Raw genomic sequence first — 24,192 nt, 5'->3', positions numbered from 1 at the left:
GGAAAGGGTGTCACCAAAATACTCTATGCTAAGGTCTAGCACCATTGCAGATACAATTTTAGCTATATACTTTCACTGGAGAAGGTGTTTTGTAGAGCTTCATCCTGAGTTTTGATCTTTTTTTGATCATGATTGAGAGGTGTAGGAAACTATTTAACACATTCCTACTGGAAAAGTTGCTGCTTGTGTCACTGACGCAGTGTAGTTTCTCAAGAAAATGTTGATCAGTTGAGTCACTCATTAAGTTTTATTGCATCTCTGGTGTGCTGAGATGTCAGTTGATGTTCTGAAAACAGTGTTCAGAAGCCTTATTCACTTGCCACATCAATGCCTTATTCCTGAGAAGAGGCACAAAAGTAATTCTCTGTTTCTCCAAGCTGGAGTTGATGCTGGCATACTTCACAGCAGAGAGATTTCCCTGTGTTCCTGTTCACTCTAAAATGGACTGTAGAGCATAGTGCACTATTGAAATAATCTGCTTCTGGTCAAACACAAAGGCATTTCACAGTCTACAGCACCATCCTTCATCCTTTATGGAGCAGCACAGGAATTTAAATAAGCTCTCATGCAAGGAAGATTATTTATTTTTGGTATAAACATTTTAAAAGAAGGGAGAAAGAATATCTTAATGACTGTCAGGAAGTACGAGCATAAACCCATTGGGTTTGTGATTATGAAGTGTAAGTTTTAGAGAATTAATGGACTTGCCACTTAGTTTTGATTTAAAAGAGAATGTCCTACAAAAAGAATTATGTTTTCTTAGCTTAGTTGATTCATTTTCTTTGCCAGCTTTCGGATGCTTTTCCTCCTTTCAGCCATTCTATCTTATCTACAAGACTATGTAGACTTTTCCATATCGTTGTGAAAATTAAGTTTTGATTTAAATATTTTAAAAATATTTAGTAGAAATAAGCTTTCTTGAGGAAAGACACTGCTTTATAGCTGGTTAGAACGTGGAATTTGTCATAACTAACTATTGAGATATAATTTTTTGGAAAGCACTTTATAATGTATTTATTACTGAATATCACTAATGTACATGAGCTAGAAAAATGCACTTTTTTTTTTTACTGCACTTTTTATTTTTCCTGATAAAGCATAGCTTGCTTTCATGGTGGAGTTTTGATGATGTATTTCAAATTACAAAAATAAAAATAAAACCTCTGATTTTGTCCATAAAGCAATATTAAGTTATAAATGGCAATTCAGTTGCTTTCCTGAGTTGTCTGATAGCTTTGTCAATATGGCAGTCTAGATTCTGGAGGCATATTTGCAGAGATTTCACATCAGGCTTATCTGCTTCTTTTGGCTAAAGCCATGTACACAACTCCAAACAGGGCAGGGAGGAGACAGCCTGAGCTACCAAAAGATTCTACTTTAGAATATCAACAATCGTACATTTTTTGATCTGACCTCTAGTTTTCATCACTTTATTCAAATGATTAAGAACAAGTTTGTGCTTAGGTCCTTACATCAGCAAAAATAAAATATGCTTAAGAACTGAATATTAATAGATGAGACATTCTGTGTAGAAAATTCTGAGTCTCTCTCGCTAGTAGCATAATTATTCCACTCATCCTTTTCCTCTGACAAATGGAACACAACTGCTGCCAGTTGTCTATTAATTGCATCCTTTTTATCAGCTTCCAACTCTTTCTATTAAACTGTGATATGCTCTATTTAGTATATTATTCTGTAGATTTGTTTCTTAGCATTCCCACTCAGCAGACATTTATTTTTGTCATGCCTGTGTTTCTCTGTGAGAGTGAGGGAGTGTGAAAGAAGGTGTTGAGCAGTGTCAGATGAAGCTCATTGCTATTCTAGCAGCATGACTGTGCTCCTTTAGGAGGGCATTCAATATTTGGCATTCATTCCCTCACACTGATGTGATAACAGAATAAAAGAGCTTTACAGCTGATTGAAGTCAAGTAGTAGAGCCATTGTAAAGGCTCACAAGAAGATTACTGATGAATACCATTACTGCTGGAGGTTGGACTAGCAATTGTGCATGTCCATGCTTTCTTAAAGAGATTGAATAATGAAAGAGAGCATGTGGTAATAATTCTGAATTATCTATACTTTCCTTTCCTAGAGGGAAGATGGGGCTGTCCATTTGACTTAAGAGTACTAAGAATTATGTCATAAATGTTTGCCAAGTTCTGAGAAATTAATTTTTAAGTGGTAATTTGAGTTGTGGCTGTATTAGTTCTCTATTTTTGAATATCAGAATACAGGAAATTTGATATTCTGCTTTAGTCTGGAGTCAAAAGGTGTTTGGCCACTTCAGATATTAATGGAAATGCATAGTTTTTCCCATCTTTCACACTGCAACATTCTCGTTTTTCTTATGACAGGATACAGATTGAAAGCTTTGAATTTATTGCAGTACATGGAACAGTCTTTGCTTATAAACAAAACAGATGACTGAGATAAAATCAAAGGCTCTTCTGTGGTCTAGTTTGGCTGAATGTTTTTGAAACTAAGATAGTTTGTCTGATTGTTTTTCCCTGCAGAGAGGGGGTGTACAGGAAAACATTACATGAAATTCCCAGTCTGACTTACTTTTTCTGTTATGCTTTTAAGTAATGAAGGAATAGGAGATAAATAAAACTTTGCAAGAAGACTTTCATGTGCAAGAGAATAGTTCATAACTACATGTACTAGCTCTGACAAGACCCTGGATGCTCTATAAAACCTCAGGTTGGCCTTAGCTGTGGTTCAGTCCATGACTGTATGTGAGAATGTGTTTCAAAAGAATGTTTGCAATCCAGACCAAACCACAGTAGGTGTGTCATTCAGAAATGACTTTCTGAATCCTACAGAACTCCTCAGAGGCCTCTACAGGATTCTTTTCATCCAACTCTGTTTACCACCTGATCCTCTAATCAGTCTTTATGGCTCTGGTTGGTGTTCTTTGCTGTAATTTTTCACCTGGTGTTCAGTGTCACCCCTGGAATTTTCAATTCATCTGAAGGGAAGCTCCTAAGGCATCTCACTTTTCCTCTGGAAACATCATTCTGACCTCCTGTGTCTTGTTTTTGAAAAGGAATACAACCCCCACAAACTGAAAGCAAATAATAATCTTTTATAATACTCTTCAATTGCATAATCATAAATATCCATAGGATTGCTGTACATTGGTTCACATAACCTTTAATACATATTCCATTGCTTTTGGTAGATTAGAACAATTGCATGCTGTGATTATTTTTTGTCCTTTATCTGTCTTTGAGAACAATAGCAGAAATTCCTTAGATTATGTTGATAAGTCTGAATGAAGAAGATATTGTGAAAAGTAATAAATGGAAATTATGCCTCCAACTTCTATTTGCTCTGAATTTATTTCAAATGGAACTTTTATGAAACACAATAAATAGTATTGAAAGTGCAAGTTTTATGTAGTGACTTAGGAAATAGTAATAATACCTTGAATAAGCTAAATGGGTACAAATAGCTATATTTGTATATTATATTTTTGTATTCTAGGTAGAAATTAATATTTTGGAGAGGAAACATGGTCTAGTAGACAGGGCAATAGAGATAACAGTTGAAATACCTATGCTTTCTTGCTTTTTCATTTAAATACAGTCAGTTTTTCTTTCTTTCTTGCAAAAAGTTGTGGATGAAAATTTCCAGATAACATTGCCTACTGTTTCCTTTCTGTAAAAGAACAGACTTTGTGAAAGTTTTATGTAAATTGTTAAATACGAATCAGCTCAGCAAAGACTGTATCTTCTGATTATCCTTTAATAAATTCTCTTGTTGCTGAAAAAAAGTCTTGTACATTGTGCTCAAAAAGGTCCACAAAACTAATAGTAGCATTTTCATGATTGAGCCATTAAATACTGATGATCTTCCTGTTTGTTAATAAACAGGTTTTCTTCTTTCTAATGGGATTCTTTCCTTGTTAATAGTAATTTATCAAGACTGTGGAAAATCAGTGTCTTAATGGGAGAACAAATCAATCTGTCTTTTCTGAGAAGTATAAACAACTTCCATTAGTGATACTTTTTTAAAGCTTAGGTTGCAGACAGAGAAAAGTTGCCTCTTAAGTATGTTTTGACTTTATTTTAATATTTCAGAAAAAATATTTTCTGGTGGTTATGTGCTTTTGGTTTGTCTTGGAACAAACAAACACCTGCTTTTTAGTAAAGCATTTTCATAATTAAAAATACTAATTCTGTTCACATTTCTAGAAGATACAATTTGAAATGTTTGTGTCATGATACTGTATGACTTTTGCAGTTAAGTATTTAAGTCCAGACTAAATGTTTGTATGATTGCAGTGTATTTTTTTTCAAGTTTTAAGTGTGATTATTAATATGATCTTATTACAATGATTTATTATGATTTATTATGATCATCTTATTATGATGATTAATATGCTATGTAAATTAGGTGTATGGTAAAGAGATTTTTGTTTTTCTGACTTGTAGATTCTCTTCCTCTTTGGTATTGAGTCCCATTTCATTACACATGCACTCTTTATGGTTTTTATTCTATCTGGGCTATGACTTATTTTTTCCTTATTTTTCTTTTTGTTTTAAATTCTCTTTCTCTCTGGTTCAATACCCAATATGGAAACAGAGCTCTGTTGTTTGGTTCCCTGTAGGTTCCCACTGAGCAGTGCTGACAACCTTTGCTCCCCAACTGTTTCCATAGTAGCAGCACCTTGTTGTTTTTGAGAAGTGATTATTAATTTGGTTTATTGTTTAAGTGCCCAGGGATGCAGTGAATTTTCACAGCCTTCAAAGGCTAGCCAAGCTTTAGTGGATAACATGGAAAATAAACAGCCCTTGGAATGTTCCTGATACATCTTCAGTAGCTCATCACTAGTCCTAAGAATTGTAAAACTTCTGGAATGAGTTAGTAGTTTGCCACCTCTGTTTCTGTCACTGTGCCCGGGTGCACGGCTCTGGGAGTCTCTTCAGTGTATAAATTCTCAGTATAACTTTGTGTGAGCTGATAGCTTTGTTTTGCAGCTCATTTTGCACATTGCTTGTTTCAAACATGTTTCTTCCAGCTATGTACACTGTGCTGCTTTTGTTTTGGCTGGAATGAGCTACAGATGTTGTCAGTGTGTGGTGAGCTTCATCTTTCCATAGAGCCATTCTGTAATGGCAGAGATTTTATACCAGTAAGTTTTTAATGCTATCCTGAAAAACAAGTTGTACAGAAAAGTTTTCCAAAATGGTATTGGTATTAGATGATTGGTATTGATTATCATAAAATCTGTGCCTTTTTTTTTTTTTTTTTTTTTTGGTAAGGTATCTAATTGCATTAAATATAGTTTATTTTTTACTTATTTTTTTATATCCTTTGCTATCGTGATATTGATTTAGGGTGCTTTGGAATCAAGAAATCACTATATACACAAAGTAGCAGAGTAAGTGATGTTAAGAATCTTGTAGCTATGTCCTGAGTTATATTTGCAGTTTACATTATTTGTGAGATATGAAAACAGTGACATTAACTTAAATTTATGCTTGAACATACAGCTTTATGTCCTTCTTTCCAGCATTTTGGGATATGTTGGTCAGATTTTAAAGTCTAAAAGTTCAAAGTCTTCAGCTTTCATTGCTATAAGCAAAATCAAGTGAGAAAAATCAGTTTGAATAATTTAAAAAATATTATAAAGCTGAAGGAGAGATACAGTTAACAATTACATTTTGATGCTACATCCTTTAATAAGTAAATATTTTAGTTCACACCTTGGGTAGATAATATTTTGTTTAGTTTCTGTTTTAATTTTCTAGAGGCTGAGTTGTTACTGTGGAGCATATTTGTTTGTTTTTAGCACATTCATTTTGTTGATAAAAATTATCTTGAAGCCTGGCAGCCTAATTTTTTTATGATTGGTTTTTTTTTGTTGCCTGTTAAAACTTAATAAGAGAGATTTACAGAAAATGGTATGTAATTTTTTTCTTTTATGATAGTAGAAAATAAATCCAGAAAGTGCCATTTATAACCTCACTATGTACTCTTTTAAAGTGTTAAATAAAATAAATAAGTAAAATGCTTCTGAAAATTTGGAGAGATGCTTGGGAATCTAATGCAGTGTCCAGGCTGTTTCACTGGGACTAGTATTGTCCTTTTAAATGTATTTGGTCAATATTTTTTGATTGAAAGGAATTCGCAGAACTACTATACTAGATGTTATACTGTGAATTTCAGCTGAAGATTCTGTGTTTGGTCAAAAAAACCAGCCAGAAAGCTTTTCTTTGGATCAAAGCTGTCCTCCTATTTTGAGCTGCTTAAGGGTAGGGGTAGTGCTTAGGGCACTCTTGTTTGCTTTCTCTTCTGTTGGAAGAGTCTCAAGCTCCTGGTACTGAAGACTCAGTCCTTTCAATGTCAGCATGGATTAGTGGAGTGTTGCTCACAAAAGCTGATGGAAAGAAAACAGCAAGTCATGTTTATTGACAACAGTAAGAGATTTGAGTAACTTAAACTTCACAGTCTGGTGATGTCATGTCAAACAGGAAAAACATGAAGCTGTGCAGGTTATGCCAGGCTTTCAGTATTGGAAAAGCTGTTGAAGAGCAAGAGCATTTTAAGCCCTTGTGTTGTATTTGTGATGGAGTAAGGTTTTCTAGAAAAAAACCCCAATGCATTATTGGTAATATTAGAATTAATAAAGTTGCATGTAGGGGATAATACCTTGAAATATGCCTCACTTTTTGCCACTTTTTTCTTCATTTACACTGCTACTGGATATTCTTGTAGGAGCTTTTCTGAGGAAGTGGCTGCTAGGAAAGCATTGATGGTTAGTGTCTGATACACCTGAGATGGAGAAAAGTATAAAAGTGTTGCTGTTGTAATAATCTCGTAATTGCTCAGGGCTCTTTAGGGTCAATGTAAAAATTTTGTTTTTCAGAGATAAGAATAGTAGCATCAGAGATAACCTCCAGAGAACCTTGATAAAACAGATTACAACAACTCTGCAGGTCTTGACATTCCCAATGAGTCTTCTGCTTTATGCTGCTGTCTTCAATCAGTGGTCTCGTGTGAAGACTTATTATTAAAGCAGACTTTATCTTGATCTGCAGTTGATTGTCAGCAGAAGAAGATTTAAATCAAAGAAGAAGATTTAAATCAAAGATCTTACCTTGGTTCAGTATCCTGAAAGATACTTAAGTTCTGAGCAGGGCGTGGCATCTATGGAGTCATTTAGCATCCTCAGAACTGTAGTGTTATTCTCAGGAAATATTTTTGCTCAATCTAATAAAGGCAGTCCTATTTAGTAGATGTAGTCTCTCATTCTCATCAGAGTTCAGCAAAGCTGCACCTGATCATCACTATTAATTCTTTGTGTGCTAAGCAGTTGGCGGGTGGGAATAGAAGTGGTCTGAAGAGTAGTTTTTGGATTAGCTTGGTGAGTCTTTTGTATTAACAAAAGAAGCAGCTAGTCTTATTCATCCCAACAAGATCAAACTCCTGGTTTATAGCTATCAAGTATTTAATGAATTTAATTAAAATTCATGCATTATTAACATTTCCAGCTGTGATATTGAGTGACTAGCAATTTTCAGATACTTGGAATGAGTAATGGTGTTGGCTTTTCAGCTGCTTTTCACATAAGCCCTTTTATAAACCTGCAGTTTAGCACCATCATGACTATAGAGCCTCTGTGCTGGATGTAGCTGAAGAGCTGTAGAGTAATGTTTTCAGATGTTGTGCTTTTCTTTAATCAGACAAGATGTTGCTGCATTCTGCAACTGCCTACTTTAGTTTCAATGGCATTATTAGTTTGTTTTAATGGAAGCTGAATGAAATGTGAAGCATGCAGACCAAGGAATGTTGTAAGCAGTCATATGGTCACAGAAAGCTTGGTATAATTAAATCATCATCACAAAGCAAGATTGAACATTCAGGCAAATTGCCATCACTAAGTAGAGACTGATTCAGACAGTGTTGCTGTGCAATGAAAATGTTTTCATGAATAAGATTTTTGCAGGACAGCAAATGAAGGAAAATACCAGTCCCAGCTATTTCCTAGCCTCTAATAGGAATAATGGTGATCAGAAATTAAGGATTTTGTTGCTTGTTCCTTGTTTTGTAGAATGTGGTTTAATGATGGGAGAAGGGGAAGCAGCCAGTGATGTGTCTTGAGTATCTTGGTAATGGTTGTGTTAGAAGTTTGGATGACGTTCTTGATGCTGTGTTATGACATGCCTAAACTTGTTAGCTTGGAAAACAGGGAAGGAAGGTAATATCTCATGCTTATTACTAAATATATTTTTGGTATTTCTACTTATCATCTTAGTTAAAACAAGACCACCTATTACAAAACACTGAACATGTGACATATTTCATGTCACATGTGTTCATTCTCAGCTCTTATGGTGTGTTCCTTGATAGAAGGAAAAAGCTTTGGAAATAGTTTGCTTGAAAATTTCTTTGTTGTTATTATTAAGAAGAAAATAGGTTATTCTAAGAACAGACAAGGTTCTGGTATAAATGTCAATCTAATCAGAAATCTTCACAAAACTTTTACATTACATTGATGTAATCATCCTTCAATTTACAGAAGTAGGAATTTGGGGATTATAGAGTTTTTATTTACTGAACAAGAATTCAGCAATATCTTTGTTGGATTGTTTTATATGCTTTTCTCAAATGACCTGTAGTATTTAATTTAAGAGTTCATTCTAATCCAACCACCAACTTTGTCCAGAAAGGCACATGAGAACCTCGTTATCTGGAAATTACATATGTAGCCTAAAACATACTTCAGGAGAGGATTTCTTTGAATTACTTGTTGGCAGTGTGTCAGTAAGCACTTTCTTGTTATTTGATGAGAAGTTGGAATAAGCAACCATTATTTTTTAATACTGTTGGATTTTGCTTTAGTCATTCAATATAAATATGTGATATGTATGTGTAGAGGTATTCTCACTACTTTTTTCAGTTGTGAAATGGTAGGCTAGCACTTCCTACTTTCTGTAGGTCTGCCTTGAAATATTAATTGGATAACTTTTATGAAAGCTAATAATATGATAAAGCTAAAGCAAATTAATTAAACAACGATACAGCTATTATACAGCTATTTCAGTGTCTTTGAAATCCATGGACTAAAAGCTCTAATGATTGTCTCAAGCATATATTTCAGTAGATTTGATAACCCATGAATATCTGCAGAAAAGGATATCATTGTGCTCTTTTTAATGAACTAACAATTTCATACCAAAAATTCAGAAGTATCTCTGTTTAGAATAAAGGGATACATGTAAATGAAGCTACTGCAGAAATTATATTTAAACAATGCTGACAGTTCTTCTATTGTGCCCATTAATTAATTTCCCAGTATCGCGGTTCTCTGGGAATGAACTGTAAAAATAATTAAAATTATACATGAGGTAAATAATTCTGAAATTCAAAAGGTGAAATAGGGAATTAGTTTAGTAAATATTAGTCACACTGTTTATTTGTGCTCATTTGCCTTTTAAAAGCAGGTTGGAAGTGTGGAAGGTTTTGGTTCATGTGATCTGCTGAAGTTCTCACAGGTGGAAAAGTTGCCATATTCTTTTTTGATTGTGTTTGTGCAGTTGTGCTTGTTCCTATATCACATCAGTAGTTTGCCTAAAGCAGGTTGGCATTTATGTAAAGATATTTTGCCTTGCAGCAAAGTACTTCAGAATTAAATCAGTTGCAGCTGATCATATTTACTAACGATCTGGATTTAGCTTGTACTTTTTAAATTAAATCATACTTTTGAATGGAATTATTTGACTAAAAGCAGTGTTGATTTTAGTGTGACACAGCTTTGCTTTTTTTTCCCAATGCATTTTTGGCCAGCTAATTGGTATCAAGTCTTGACTTGAGACAGAATTTGGATGTTTAAGTACAAATTAAATTAGTGATTTCAGAGAGAATGAATGGGGTTTTAATTAGAAGGAAACTTCAAAACAAATTTATTTCCAGCCAGACAGTCATGTCTAAATAATTGAAGCCCAGCTTTCAGCCTAGGTTAAAATATAAGAAGGTTTTGTATATATTCTTTTTATCATTGAATGGTGAAACAAAGATGAAATCTAAATTTTGGTGTCCCAAATGTACATGCCTTTGAAACTATTTTGTCTGGGTGTTTTTAGTCACATCTGCCATGCTATTAAAAAAGAAATAGCCTGCAGGTTTTAGAAAGTTTTTTTCTGCAACTTCACCTGTGCTGGGGAGGCAGCTAGTTAGTCACTTTTGGGTTTATCCTTATCTTATTGCTCCTCAGACTTTCCATAACAACTCAGTACTTCCATAATTTCATACCTGCAAGAGGGATTTTAAATTCGGGTGGGGCAATCTCAGCAAATTAAAAATGCAAAGTGAATTTTCTGGGAAATAGCTAGAGAGTTAGATTTTTCAAGCATGTAGAAGTTTTTGGAAAGACTGTTGGTAGTCTTGTCTTCTCATACACTCTTAGAGCTTATGTGATCTGTCTGCCTAAGCCTTTTCTGAGGAAAAGACTCAGGACTAAGGTGTGTTGGGAAGCATATGCTTCACCTTTATATACATGAGAAACAGAATTAATTGTATGCTTGTATTTCATGCTGTTAGAGAAAGTAAATGATGTAGTGGTGTTCGGTGTTAATAACACAGAGATTCGCCACTTCGAGTCATTACATTATGTCATGGTTTGGTAAGATAATTAGGAACCATATTAATGGCTCTAACCTAAATAGTTTGTTTTTTAATACATCAACTATGGTGAACAAAGAAAATATAGCTGTAAGTAATCAACTGCTCTCTAAAACATAAACAGTGTAAATTATCTATTGTTATTAATGTGGGCTTATAATGCTATGTGGCTCCTACTTGTTACTGCACTGAAACCATCCTGGAGGAGTTTCATTAGTTCTTGCTGCTGGTTCTTCTGTTCTCATTGACAAACAAATTACTTACAGAAAGTAATTTTTTGTTCCTACTAGAGAAACAAAATGTAAAATATGTATATTAGATTGGGGTTTTATATACAGCCCTCACTATTGTTATCTAACAGTGGTTGATCTGTCACTGGCAGAATTCATGCTCACATTGCCACATCTCTGTTTTGCTGTGTTCTATGTAATTATAACTGCTAGGTAAAATGGAGGTTGTTTGGCTTTTCAAATTGTAGAAATTCAAAGTAGAAGATTAGTAATAGTTTTTCCAGCAAGTACAAAGAACAGCTCATGGTCACTCTTCACTACAGATAACAAGAGGCTTATTAACATGGGAAAACAAATTATGTTTTCTGATAGTCTCACTATCCTTAATGCTTCTGTGTCTCTCTAGGTTCTTTTCAAAATAATGTTAGAAATAAGTATTGCAAAGTGTTCCCCTTGTGTAGAGTTCAGCATCTTGCATTTGTATCCAAGGCATTTTTCAAGAAAACTGCTTTCCTCCACTTTCTTCTGTCAATATGCAATTCAGCAAGAAAAGGCTTTAAGGGAGCTGCATAAGAAGCTCAATTCCTTTGCTAAGATCTAGCAACACTCCTGTGTGCAAAGGTAATAAACCACCACACAAGAGGAGGAAAAATGGCTGTAAAAGATGACAGTTCAGTGTTGGATGTGAAAGCATTTCATTGAGTGAGAATCCACTTGACATCCTAGTCATGACTGAACTCTTTAAAAACTTCATGGTGAATTCTTTAAAAGAACCAAATGAGAAACATTGATTTTTGCTTTCCACCACAGTTTATTCTGGAAAAGCTAGGATAAAAAAGTCAAATACACACTTTGTTAGTTATTTTTCTAATCTATTTGAATTGAGCATGTTAGCAAGTGAAGAGGGCAGTAATTTAAACTCCATTCTGAAAATACAAGGTCATGTGGAAATTTATATGAAAGATGCTTAATAAAACTAAATTATTAGTTCAAGAGTGCATAAATCGGGCAAATAGTAATTATCACTAGCATGCATTTATATTTGGCATTGATTCATAGTCTTAACATGAATTTTGCATGCCATATCAAGCATTCCAACAGGGCAAGGTATTGATCCAAAAAAAATTCCAGCAGTGGTCTGTGTTCTTTGTGGCCGGGATTTCACAGCAGAGGTTTATATCACAAGTCATATTTTAGGAATTGTTGCCATGTTGTTGGTGACTAGATCAGAGAGGCCAGTGACTAAATTGTTGTGAAAACTGATCTTCCCCTCGTTTTCAGCATAAATTTGCCAAATCTAATGGAAGATTTTATGATAAGTAATTTTTTGAACATGCCTAGCAAAAATGGGGAATGCAAACACAGTTCTTGTAACATTTTTTTAAAAATAGCTCTCCTATAAGGGATTTAATGAACTCTAAGGGTTGAGACATTTGCATAGTTTTTTGGCTGTGACAGATATTTCTGGTTTGATGTTATGACCTGGTAATGTTACTTTCCATTTAAGATTTTGAAATGCTATGAAGTGTGTTTGAATCAGATTTTCTTTTATGCAAAGATCAAACCTGCCCAAAAATTTTCATAGTAATTATTGATGGATGTTCACATTAGAAACAGCTGCTTGTAGGCCTTACCTATATGTTATGTTTTGTTTTTTTGTTTTTTTTTTTTTTTTTTTTTTTAAAGCATAAAAGATCCAACTTTGTTGCTGCATTTATGGTGAGAATGGATTCAGCTTAGACAAGTGCTCTTGGTCACTTTTAGGATCATCCTCTTGGGAATAGACATAATGAAGCAAAAACAATGACACAAGACAATCCAAAATGTGCAAAAGCAGCAGAAGTATTGTTAGTAGATATTTTTGCATATAACTGTAAAAAAATAATATGTATAATGAATAAAATTTCTAGCACTTTTGGAATAATTGAAATTTCATTTTACAACTAACTGGAAAACTGGCACGCAGAGCAAGTTATGATCCCACATGAGCTGGTGGGCTGCTGTGTGCAATAAAAATGGTGGCAGTCTGCAAAGTATTCCAGTATCTTTTAGAATGCCAAGATTAAGGTGACTTATATCAGTGTTCTCTAAACTTGATTGTAATACTCTTTCATCATGACTAATTATGTCATTTTGAGAAAGTGTTGACATGATTTTTGTAGGGGAAAATCACACCTCACACATCAGACTCTCACCTTGAGAGCCAGTGAACACATGTGCCACGTTGACGTAGAATATTGAAAACATTGAAGAGGATTCTTCACTTGAGGTTATTAAAGAAGAAACACAGCTATGGAATTCAAGGGAATGCCTTTGTATTAATATCAATAGCTGCCTGAAAGATAGAAAACAAATGTTAAGAACAAGCAGGCAAGCTTCAAAATTAAAGGAAATAACCTGTAATTCTTTTGCAATTTGTCATGAGGCTTAAGCTCTTTCTGCTGAAGAGATAAAAAAGGGATAGAAGAGCAAATGAGGCAGCAAAGTTTGCTGACAATACCATGTTACTAAGGGTACTAAAGGTAAGAGGTGGACAGCAGAGAGTCACAGGACTTCATGTTTCTGTTAAACATGTTAGCCTGGCATAAATAACAGGTTAAATTTGGTGTGGACTAAATTAAGTGCAGTAAAGTGATATTGTGTGTTTGGACCAATCCTAGCTTTACTGGTGTAACTGTGGGCTTCAAGGTAGCTTCCTACAGTCAAGCACAAGAGGAAAATACAAGCTCAGTAGCAGTCAAGAATAGAAAAATAATAATGAAAAAAAACCAAAAAAAAAAAAAAAAAAACAACCACAAAAAAACCACAAATATTTGGAATTACTGGAAAGGTAGTATTATTATGAGCACTGTGAGAGTTATATTCTTTCTGCAACTTACATGCTATACATAGTTCAGGCCCTATTTCAAAATGAGAAAACTACAGGAAAGGATGATTAAGAAGGGTGAGCAATGGGGGTGGAACTGGTACATGAGAAACAGTGGAATAGTCTGCAAAAGAGAAGGAAATATGAATGGATTGCAGAAAGTGAACAGGAAGTGATTCATACTCTTTCACTGCAAATATCTGAACTACTTTGAATGAAACTAGCAGCTTTAAACCAGACATACTATATGGCATGCAATTGTGTTTTGGTTTTCTTTGTTCCAGGACTTGGTGATTTACCAAAAAGCTTACAGTTGCAAAAAGATTTAGGAAGTTAAGACAAATCCATTAACTCCTATTAAATGGACATATTCTGCAGCTTCTCTTAGGACATCTCTGAACATGAAATTTTTGAAACTTGGAGTATTCTGGGGAGGTACTGCTATATCTTGCACTCCTGTGTTGGCTTCTTTCTCTTTTTCTAATGTAGATTGCTTGGATATTTTGGCAAAAATTATTTAAATCTCTTTTCACCTAAACTATCTGCTCTTTGTAATGTGGTAGAAATGGAGTTGCTTAAGGTTGCTTTATTCATGTGTAATTATTGAGTGTTTGGAAGTCCTTATGTATGAGGTATTACTTGAGTGTGAAATATGGTTTAATACCTAACCCTGACAAAATTTCATAGCTTTAATTATTCTGAGTACTTAAACAATAATCTTGTTATACCTCTATAAATACAAATATACAATAAAACTTGTATAAAAATACAAATATAATAGCATGAGGTATTACACTCCCTAAATGTTGAAGTATCCAGGGTGGAAGGCTGCTTAGACTAATCATTGACAAGACACTAATTAGTCTAGTCATACAACAAAATTTGTATTCTTTTGATGGTTGTCTAATTCAAGAAGTTTGGGGAGTGCAGTTCAAAGTATGCCTTTCGTTTCAGCTGCAGAGAACATCCAGCATTTGCAGGGCAATGAGATATTTGTGATGTTAACAATCTAAATGATTTTTATTGATAATGACAGATGGGTCTTAGATAATTTGCTCAGAGTCATCTGTAATATGTTCAGAATAAGTCTTCTGGAAGGTTGTACATCTGCCTTGAGATTTTTTTTCTGAAATATTTAAATCAAGGTCATTGTTTATACTTGATTTTAAATAGCTTTTAGCTGGTAGTCTGCATTTCTGTACATTTAGAGATCAAACTGTTTGTAACCTCAAAAGCTGCAAATGGAAAAGTATAATAGGTATCAGGTGTTAGAAAAGGCAATTATGCATTAGCTGTTTTACTCAATTTCTAAAACTGTCTAAAACTATCCATTGAAAATACTTTGTACCTAGACTTATCTCCGAAGCATGATGAATTTTTAAATCTGTAGGGGATATGCATTTTTTCTTTAATGAATTGCATTTTTAAACCTATTTTGTTTCATTTAAAAGAGCTTCATTTTGAAGAAACTTTTATTGGTGAAAAAAACCCACAAGAAAAATCACAAGACAAAGTACAAGTTTTTATACACGTCCAGATAATTTTTCTACAATTCCTTAAAAGTATTTCCAAAATTAGCTTATTCTTATTTTCAGTTCCAAGTACACTTTTAAACTTAAAAGCTTCCCTCCAAATAATTGGTATTGTCTCTTTTCTGGAACCATACTTATTTGGTGGACCAGATGGTCTGTAGTTTCCGTAGCTCTTAACAAGGTGTTTTACAAACCTCTTGTAGCACACACTGCTCTTTTATCAGTCAAGGATTGAGGAGAAGGAAAAGTAGTAGTAGGAGAATATTTTTCCTTTGTCACTTGTTGTAGCTGGGAAGATAATTTATTGCACGAATATTAAATACCATGTTGTTCTAGGTTAAATAGGAATAAAATAGGTATTTTATGTTATGCTTATGTAAGAAATTGTTTCAGTTCACTATGCTTGAGCAGAACACTATATTTTCCTAAAAAGTAAACTTCAGTTTTGAAATGACCAGCAAAGAATATGAAAAAACTTGCTATATTTTTAAAGTACTATAATTAGATCTTGTAAATTATATAGGTATCAGCATTTAAATATACCTCAATTTGCCAGATGATGTAGTTTAGTTTTATAATTATTATTTTCAAATTTTATTTTAATGAAATTTTACATAGCAGTAGTTCACAGTCATAACATTGATTATTTAATATCATAACTATTTTTTCAGTTCTTAGTGGTATAGAAAATAAAATCTGAGATTAATTTGATAATATGAGAAACTTAGTGATGTCTTTTAAAGACCTCATCACAAAATTTTCTCAACTCTTATGTGAAATTATAAAATACTAATTTCTAGGGGAGTTTTATAAAGGGATGGAATCTGCTGACTTGAACCAGAACAGAAAGCTGCAGATCTGAATACAAAACTAACCTGTAAATATTTCATCTTATGAGTAAGTTTTCTTCCTATAGTGAAAGCATCTAATTCAGTTCAATATAATACAAGTTATTTTTATCTTTACAATGCTTAATAATTTCCTATATCAAAATTTATACTTCAAAAGCTACTGCTAGTAGAAGAGTTGACTTAATAATGGAGATGAAACATATATTCACACCACAGTGTTGAGCTGGACAGTACAGTATTTTATACCAAATATAAAATGGATAATGGATAACACCAGAAATGGAAAACACATCAGTAAAGGATGAATTTAAATATGAGAAGTGGAAGCTGCCTCACCTCTGTCCCTGTTGCAGATAATAGCAATGAATAGGTTTGGCATAGATTAGATGCAAGCATGTTTGTACAAAGAGAGACAGATGTGGCTGGCATTTGTAGTTAGAAGTAAATGTCATAAAAATACACTTGGGGTATATGGTGATCAAAAGTATTATTATTTGTGTATTGAAAGGATGATCTCTTTTTATTTTTTCTAGTCTGAACCAGAGGGTTTTTCTCACTTCCACTTGTACGTCTGTGCTGCCTTCCTTGTCAGGTGGAGGAAAGAGATCCTGGAGGAGAAAGATTTTCAAGTAAGTGAAGAAGATACTTTTCAAGCACAGGATGGCATTTCTTAGATTTACCTTCCTAATATTACTTGGGGATGATTTTAAGACAAAATAGGACAGCAAGACTGATGATATCTTACTGTTAGTTAGAGTTGCTCCAAAAACTGTTAGACCTGAAGTGATGGACTATAAGCAGTAGGAGATGTGTTTTATTTGTCTACTCTGGGGAAAAAAAAAGCTGTTTTAACCGAGGCAAACTTTGAGAGGATAATTTCTGGGGATGCTGTTACCTTGATATTTTGCAGAGATAACTGAAAAGGTAATTTTTTTTAATCTTAAATGCATCGCTGAAGAATTTATTTGTAATTTCTCATCTGTATAATACAGCATTGTCTAGCAAGGTCATGTTAATTCTTTCAAAACAGCTGGGCAAACAGTCTTTTAAAATAAGGAGCCTGTTTTGCATTAGGAAGTAAAAGGACTTCAGGCCCATGTGTTTCAAAACCTTACCTTTTTCCGGCAAAAAGCATATCAGGAAGTTGTTTGTAAGAAGATACATTGAGAAGATATGTTGAAAGCATGTCAGGAAGTTGTTTGTAAGAATATGGTAGATAGGCAGATCATTTACATACATCCATAGAAGTCCAATTATTTTTGTAAACTGGTGACAGTTCACTTTCATGGAAATATTTATATTGAATTTTACCCTATGATACACACTGAATGCCTAAAAGGCTTTAAAGTCTCCTTTGAAGGCTGAATGTGAATAGCTTGTGCTGGAAAGCCCCCACCATTGCTTTACCCAGGGAAATGGCCCATTACCAGCTTATTTTCTCTCCAGCTGACTGAACTCTGTGGCCCTCTACAAATGAACCATTGTGCAAATTTGTGTATCACTTCAATCTATTTTATCTTCATGAAAGGATTTATTCAGAGCTGTCGTTGCCTGTCTTTGAAATGAATAAATCCCTAAGGGCACAACATAACAGCTTTAATTTCTACTACCTGCTAACACTGTCAGATTTTCTCAATTTATGGTACTTTGTCAAAATCATCTCTAATGTTGGTATCCATACCTCTCGATTACAATTGTTCACTGTTAATCCTCCCCATTAAATTTTTCATGTTAATTTCCCACACCAAAGAGGGTAATTTTCCTCTCTCTACCAAATCTATTACAACTATGCTTCAAGTAAATAATACCATGCTATAGTACTATGAAGGCTGGTTTTGTTCTCCTTGCACACATTCAGATTTGTTTACTTATTTAATAATTAAGGTATTTCTGTATGGTTTAATTTCTTTATAGGCCATGTGAACTAGAATATAAAGTACAGAAATCAGGAACACACTGGAATGCATTTATCACGCTGCTTTGGATTGCTTACAACATAGAAACGCAATTGGTAATTTTGAGGATCTGTAGATCCATGCTAGTTTTATCACCGTCATATGTTATCACTAAAAGCCTTGGCCTTCTTTATTGTGTAACATGACCTTTTAAAATGGCTGAACTAAAGTATTATCAATTCTCTAAATGATACTTCTGTCCCACAGGCAAGAATAATATCCATTATTCTTCTGCTTTGTTAATAATAGCTGTAGATCAGTGCCTAGTCTTCAAAGTAATAAGCACTTAAACTACATTGGAAAATTGGGGAGTTCAGTATATGCTGTTTGGAGTACTCTGATTGCATTGAATTCACATTATTGAGAAGTCACAGCCATAGTACAATTTGTACAGAAGTTTTTTGTTCCATAAACTGTATCAAGAATCACATGCATTCAGTCATTTCTCTTGCACATAGCGTCTGCTGAATCTGTTTTTCTGCATATGACAGGAATAAGGGAAGTCTCTCCTAACTGTCAGTCAGAGGGCCTGGTTCTTTTCTACTAGCTATGAAAACTCCTGCTCTTCTTTTACATGTCTGTTTGACCTCTTTCAGTAGAAATACAGGCCTCACAGGAATTTTAAGCTGGAATAATTTCCCAAGAACATCAGATGTGGCACTGTGCCAGAAGAGACACTGAACAGATTTTGAATGAAAGTCCAGTTTTAAAGGAATTGGTTTTGCAATACTTTTATTCTTATTATTTGATGAAGTATATTATCAGTAATATTACAGACAGGATGACGATAGAAAATAGTCTTTGCTCTTAATATACTTGTTTTCATTCTTTAAAGTATGTCTGAAACCAAGCAATTAGTAAAAGTATGATTTTTATTCTTCCTGATATGAACAGATTAATTGACTTGGATACCAGATGTTCATCCCTCAATATTTCCTTATTGCAGACACACAATGTGTGTGACTTTAGTTTTGGGGACTTGTTTTGTGTATTGTCATGTAGCAGGGAAATAAATTTTGAAATGAAAGAAGTTAGGCTGGACTCATACTATAGAGTAATACAACCTGAAAATTGGTTGACATTTGGTTTACATCTGTAGAATTAAATATTAAGAAATAAAGAGAAGTAAGTTTTGATAAGGGAAGGGTGGAAGAAATAAATGTTTCAACTCAGGCCTCCAAATGTTCAAATGTTCTTGTGTATATATTATATGTACATATATATATACACCTAATCAGGTGTATATAGACTTGGAAGATGGGAATATAAAACTGTGTGGATACTCTGCCATATTTTTCATGTTTCAAATAACATAATGAAATTATTTTTGTAAGATGATTTTTTTTTTGTAAGATGAGAATCAAATCATGATGATAGTTGTCCTCTTTTGAATCATTTGAGCAAGATATTGCTCTCACTGACATTTATTTGGTTAAGTACACAATATCAGATGGTTTTATTTTCCTAGGAGTTTAAATCTGATAATATTTTGTTCTAGATTCAGTAATCTTTCTAGTAAGCTATAAACCCATTTTCAAATTTGCTGTTTAATGCAATGAGCTGTGTGATGCAATGCTATGTAAAGAGGTCAAAAATTATTACATTCAGCAATTTTCAAATTCCCCAGAGTCACTTTTTGATAGCAGTGAAATTAAACTGACATTTTTTCAGGGAGAGGTTTTAAATATTTCATGCCCATGTATAATACAAAGATTAATATTATGGAAAAGAGTGAGGGTTTTTTTAGGTTTTATTACAGCTTATTATTCTCTCTTGGTTCTCACTTCTAGAGAGTCCTCTAGATAGGGTGCCGCACAAACAGGTACAGACAGGAGTTTGGATAGCTCTGTTACTCTATTCAGGTCAGATTAGCAGTTTATACTTCACATGTGGGGGAGCAGGGCTAGGCAGCAAATGGCAGAAATTTTAATCCTGCCTTAGATTTTCCCTTGTAACCAGTGTGATATTTTATAGACTCAAACAGGTCATTCTTGGTTTCTGACATTTCTGCTGATGATATGAATATTCTGTGTTGATTTACTGGTTCTATACTAGTGTCATACAAAAAAAAAAAAAAAAGAAAAAAGCAGTAAGCTTAGTATAAATAAATTTTTTTTTAATGTGATAAACTATGCCTTTCAATACAAAATGTGCAATTCATTTAGCTTACGTATCTAAGCTTAAGTAATTAAATGTGCAAGTAATGAAAACCTTTCTACTCATCAGCATGTCTCAGACTTTGGCTTGCTGTTACTCATTTTCCCAACTACAGCCATAAATCCAAAATTCTTCTGAATTCTTGGGAGGTGTGTATAGCTGATGCTGTTAAGTGATAAAATATTAATGTATGATTTTGAACATCTTTGGAATTAAACTATTAATGGAAAATATGGCTACTGAGTTTACTGTTGGAATGTTCAAGATGTCTCAAAGATTTTTACAGAAACAAGACTTCAGGAACTAGATTCAACTGTTGAACTAAATATAAGCTAATGGTAATTATAATTAAGTTAGTAATAGTTGAATTCATACTGGCTTATCTGTTAGATTTGTACTTTAAGGAAGTTATCGTTTTGTTGACATAGCTGAGCTACAAAAATATATTCAGTATGTTGTGGTAAGGAATCTGTTTTGCAGATCTTTTCTTATTCATGATTTTAAGATACAGACTTTCTGTCTGTCTAAAAGACATTTTCGCCCATGCTGTCACCAACTCACATCTTTATTACTGCATTGTCCTTTTCTTTGTCATTGACAAATGCATTTTTGCTCCAATTATATTCACCCAGACTGCAGAGAAGCTGTAAAGATAATTTTTCAGTCCATCATTTCTTCTTGCTTTCTTGCTCTGCATCTCCCATCTCTTTTTTAGAGCACCAAGGAAAACTTAGACACTTTCTCTTTTGAGGCCTTTAATGGACTAATACTGACACCTTACATGGCATCTGAGATTCAGCAGTGAGATGCTGACTGCAGTCTATCAGCCTGTGATGACAGCTTCATCACCCACCTGCACTCCAAGAAAGCAGCAGTGCTATCTCCCACTTTGCCACCTTACTTAAATGCAGCATCTGATGCGGATATTCAGCTACTTTGCTCTAAGTCATTCTAAGTTCTGGTTTTTTGCTGTGCCCAGAATAGATTTCACAGGTTGGCTTGAGTCTGTTAGTAGCACTTAGAGACACATTGATGAGTTTTGTGTTGCTTCTTTTTACTTTTCTTTGAATTTATTGTCTCTTTTACTTTACACTTGCGCCATAAAATCTTCAGGATTAGTGACTGTGCTTTATTCTTATTTAGATAATATTTTAAATAATTATTATTTAATTATTATTTTATATATAGGAAGTAAGTCTTATTGACTTGTTTACCAAAATGAATGCATGCACAATTGTATGTTGTATTAGAATTTAGATAAATGCTGAATAACAAGATGCTTAGAAGACAAATTCATGTCTGCTACCTATATAAGTAATGGGCTTTAGTTTAAAAAGTTTTATATTAATATCTTTCCTAGAAATTATTTACTGTAGAAACATGTCAGATACCAGAAATGTAATTTCATACTATCTTTTTACACTCAACCACAGTAATAGAGATTTCATTAGTCTTTTGTGATCTTTACATAGTTTATGATTTAAATTTTTAAAATTTACTTTTTCTGCCTGAAAATATAGGAGTGCTTACTTCATATCATATGAGGTGTAACTAATAAATCTAGTTTAATTTAGCTTCTTGGTATGTACTGTGCTAAAAAATTAGTTTCCATTGCTCCTGCAGTAAAAGAATTTTTTTTTTTCATTTAAAGAAAAAAATTGTATTTCTGAAAGGATTAGTTTTTTAACAGAGGAATGTTTGCCCTCCTTCTCTCTAAGCTCTATGATTAGATGATTTTATGCCCTCATTCTTCTGTGTATGGAAGCTAAGGGGGTCTTTCCTGTGGATGTTCCAAAACTTGTAAAGAATTAAAAACTGTGAACATGGAAATCTTTCTAACTGTAAAAAGCCTGACTACTAACACTACTGTGATTTTATTCCCTGCTGAGAGCACTTTTGGAAGATGTTCAGTACATTGTAATGTGTTTCAAGAAACTGGAAGCTCTGCTGTTTTAGACTTCTGAAGTCATAGCTGGCAACCTAATGTGAGATCACTTCTTAATCTCTGGGTACTGGTAGCAGACAGCTGGGATTCAACACTCTTGAATCATTTATGTTCAGAAGAGCCAATTTGTAATAATAACATTGCTGACTTCATTTTTGTATGCAGAGCTTAATGAACAGAGAATGATGTGAGTGGTAATAGTTTAAGTGCTCTGTTATCAACCCTGTTCAACTTTGTCAAAAGCTTCTGCATATTTTGATTGTCATGAATATCTTGACTTGGTCTCCATGTGGGAGTGTATTGTAAATTAAAAAGAACGGTGCAAATATGTTTTAACATTCAGTCTTAGAAGTACAGATTTTGTCCCACAGAAATTACTATTGCAAAATTTTAATATTGAACTGAAATGTAACAGATAGACTGTAGGTCATCCTTCTTTTAATACTGGTACTTGTCTCGTACTAGGAGGAGAACTTGCCCTCTGTCTGGAAAGCTGCTGGAAGATTCTGACCAATTTATATGGTACACTAAAAATGGCTTAATAAGCATGAAAAAGGAAATAAAACCTGTAATGCTACCCTCACTTGCTGTATGGTTTTCCATTTTCTTTTGATTATACTGTAGGCCTAAGTTATACATTGTTCTCCCCCAAAGTTTGGCTTCAAATGTGCAAAGTGGAGAATGAAAATAGTTTTTAAAACAAACAAACAAACAAACCAACCCCACTTTTGATTTATATCTTAGATAGCTAGGAATGTGTGCATTTTCACTCCCAAATTCACCTATTTTTCTTTGTTTTGCTTGAGTTTCCGAGCCAAGAGCCTATAGGAATAATATATTACTCATGCCTGGCATGTTAAAAATAATATTTAATATACCACCAGTAATACAGGTAAATTTTGTAATGTCTGAATTTGAAATCTGCCCATTTCTGTTGCCCTCCTTCCATCTAGCTCTTTCCCAGAAGTCCCCCTTCCTTCTCAAGATATTTGGAACAGTGGCACATAGTAAAATTACTAGCTATAGTACAATGATTTTGAATTACAAGTAGCTTAAATATATGTATTTGCTACTGAAACTCAGAAGTTATTCTGTGATATGATCTAGTCTAATATTATCAGATAAATCACAGTAGTCAGTGAGACTAAGCCCTGCTTTCCAAAGCACTTGAGGAAGAATGAGGAAATTTTCAAAATCCCTGCTGAAGGAGACTAGTTCCACAGGGCCAGCATACTGTATTGGTAGAAATTTTATTTGGGATGCAGCATGAAATGTGGAAAACTGAAACCTTGCTTATAAGAAACAGGACAAGGATTTTCAGCTTTGGATATTGATATAAGTAGAATAATATTTTAAATTTTTTTAAAGATCTTAATACTTTATGAATATTTCTAACTGTAATCTTTCTACAGAGTATTGAGATTTAGTAACTTCATTTTTATCCTCACGTGTTTTAAGTGTAATTCCAAGGCACATGGCTTTTACAAAGTCACTTATTTCTCAGGAGTTTAACAAATCTGAAAATCAAGGTACTGGGAGATAGTAACAAGTACCTTCTTCCCTAGCACACCAGTTGAGAGCATCTATAAGGGAATTAGGTACTTCACTGTAAAAGCTGCAGTGGCTCTTTCTAGAGGAAATGTGTAACATGTAAGAAGAGCACAGAGAATGGTTTTGAAGTGATGGCCAGCTACTTTTTCTTGCAAGTAGATGCTTGAAGAGCCAAGGTCTTAAGAACTTATGCCTCTTACTAGAACAGTTTGGAGATACATTTTGACTCATTACCCACAAGTGTCAGTTTGTAATACTTCCACATTTGCTTACTATTTTTAAAAAAATACCAAAAGAAATAAAGTAATTTATAGTCCTGAATAGTCTGTATTTTTTTCCATGTAAATGTTCATGTCATTTGCAAAATTGCATTTCATCAGTTTTTTTTCTACAGTTAGTTTCAAATTAAGTTGTTATTTGAATAGTTTGCTTTTCTGAAAGTCGAGATGTGTTGCAATTTTAGATGATGCATCAAA

General features: G+C 33.7%; 1 protein-coding gene across 3 annotated transcripts in view; it reads left to right on the top strand.

The window, feature by feature from the left end:
- TBC1D22A (TBC1 domain family member 22A) overlaps positions 1-24,192 on the top strand; it is a 138,445-nt gene that overhangs the window by 90,652 nt on the left and 23,601 nt on the right. For 2 of the 3 annotated variants that reach the window (XM_053943140.1, XM_053943139.1), the window contains exon 12: positions 16,642-16,737. In XM_053943140.1, coding sequence (XP_053799115.1) covers positions 16,642-16,737 — 96 coding nt within the window. Of the gene's footprint in view, positions 1-16,641; positions 16,738-22,630; positions 22,712-24,192 lie in introns of those variants that run through there. The other variant, XM_053943141.1, reaches the window with a different exon arrangement.

Source organism: Vidua chalybeata, chromosome 5 (assembly GCF_026979565.1).
Source record: "Vidua chalybeata isolate OUT-0048 chromosome 5, bVidCha1 merged haplotype, whole genome shotgun sequence".
NCBI classification, from domain to species: Eukaryota; Metazoa; Chordata; class Aves; order Passeriformes; family Viduidae; genus Vidua; species Vidua chalybeata.
The sequence above is the reverse complement of the archived record's forward strand: the minus strand, read 5'-3'. Positions and strand labels throughout refer to the sequence as shown.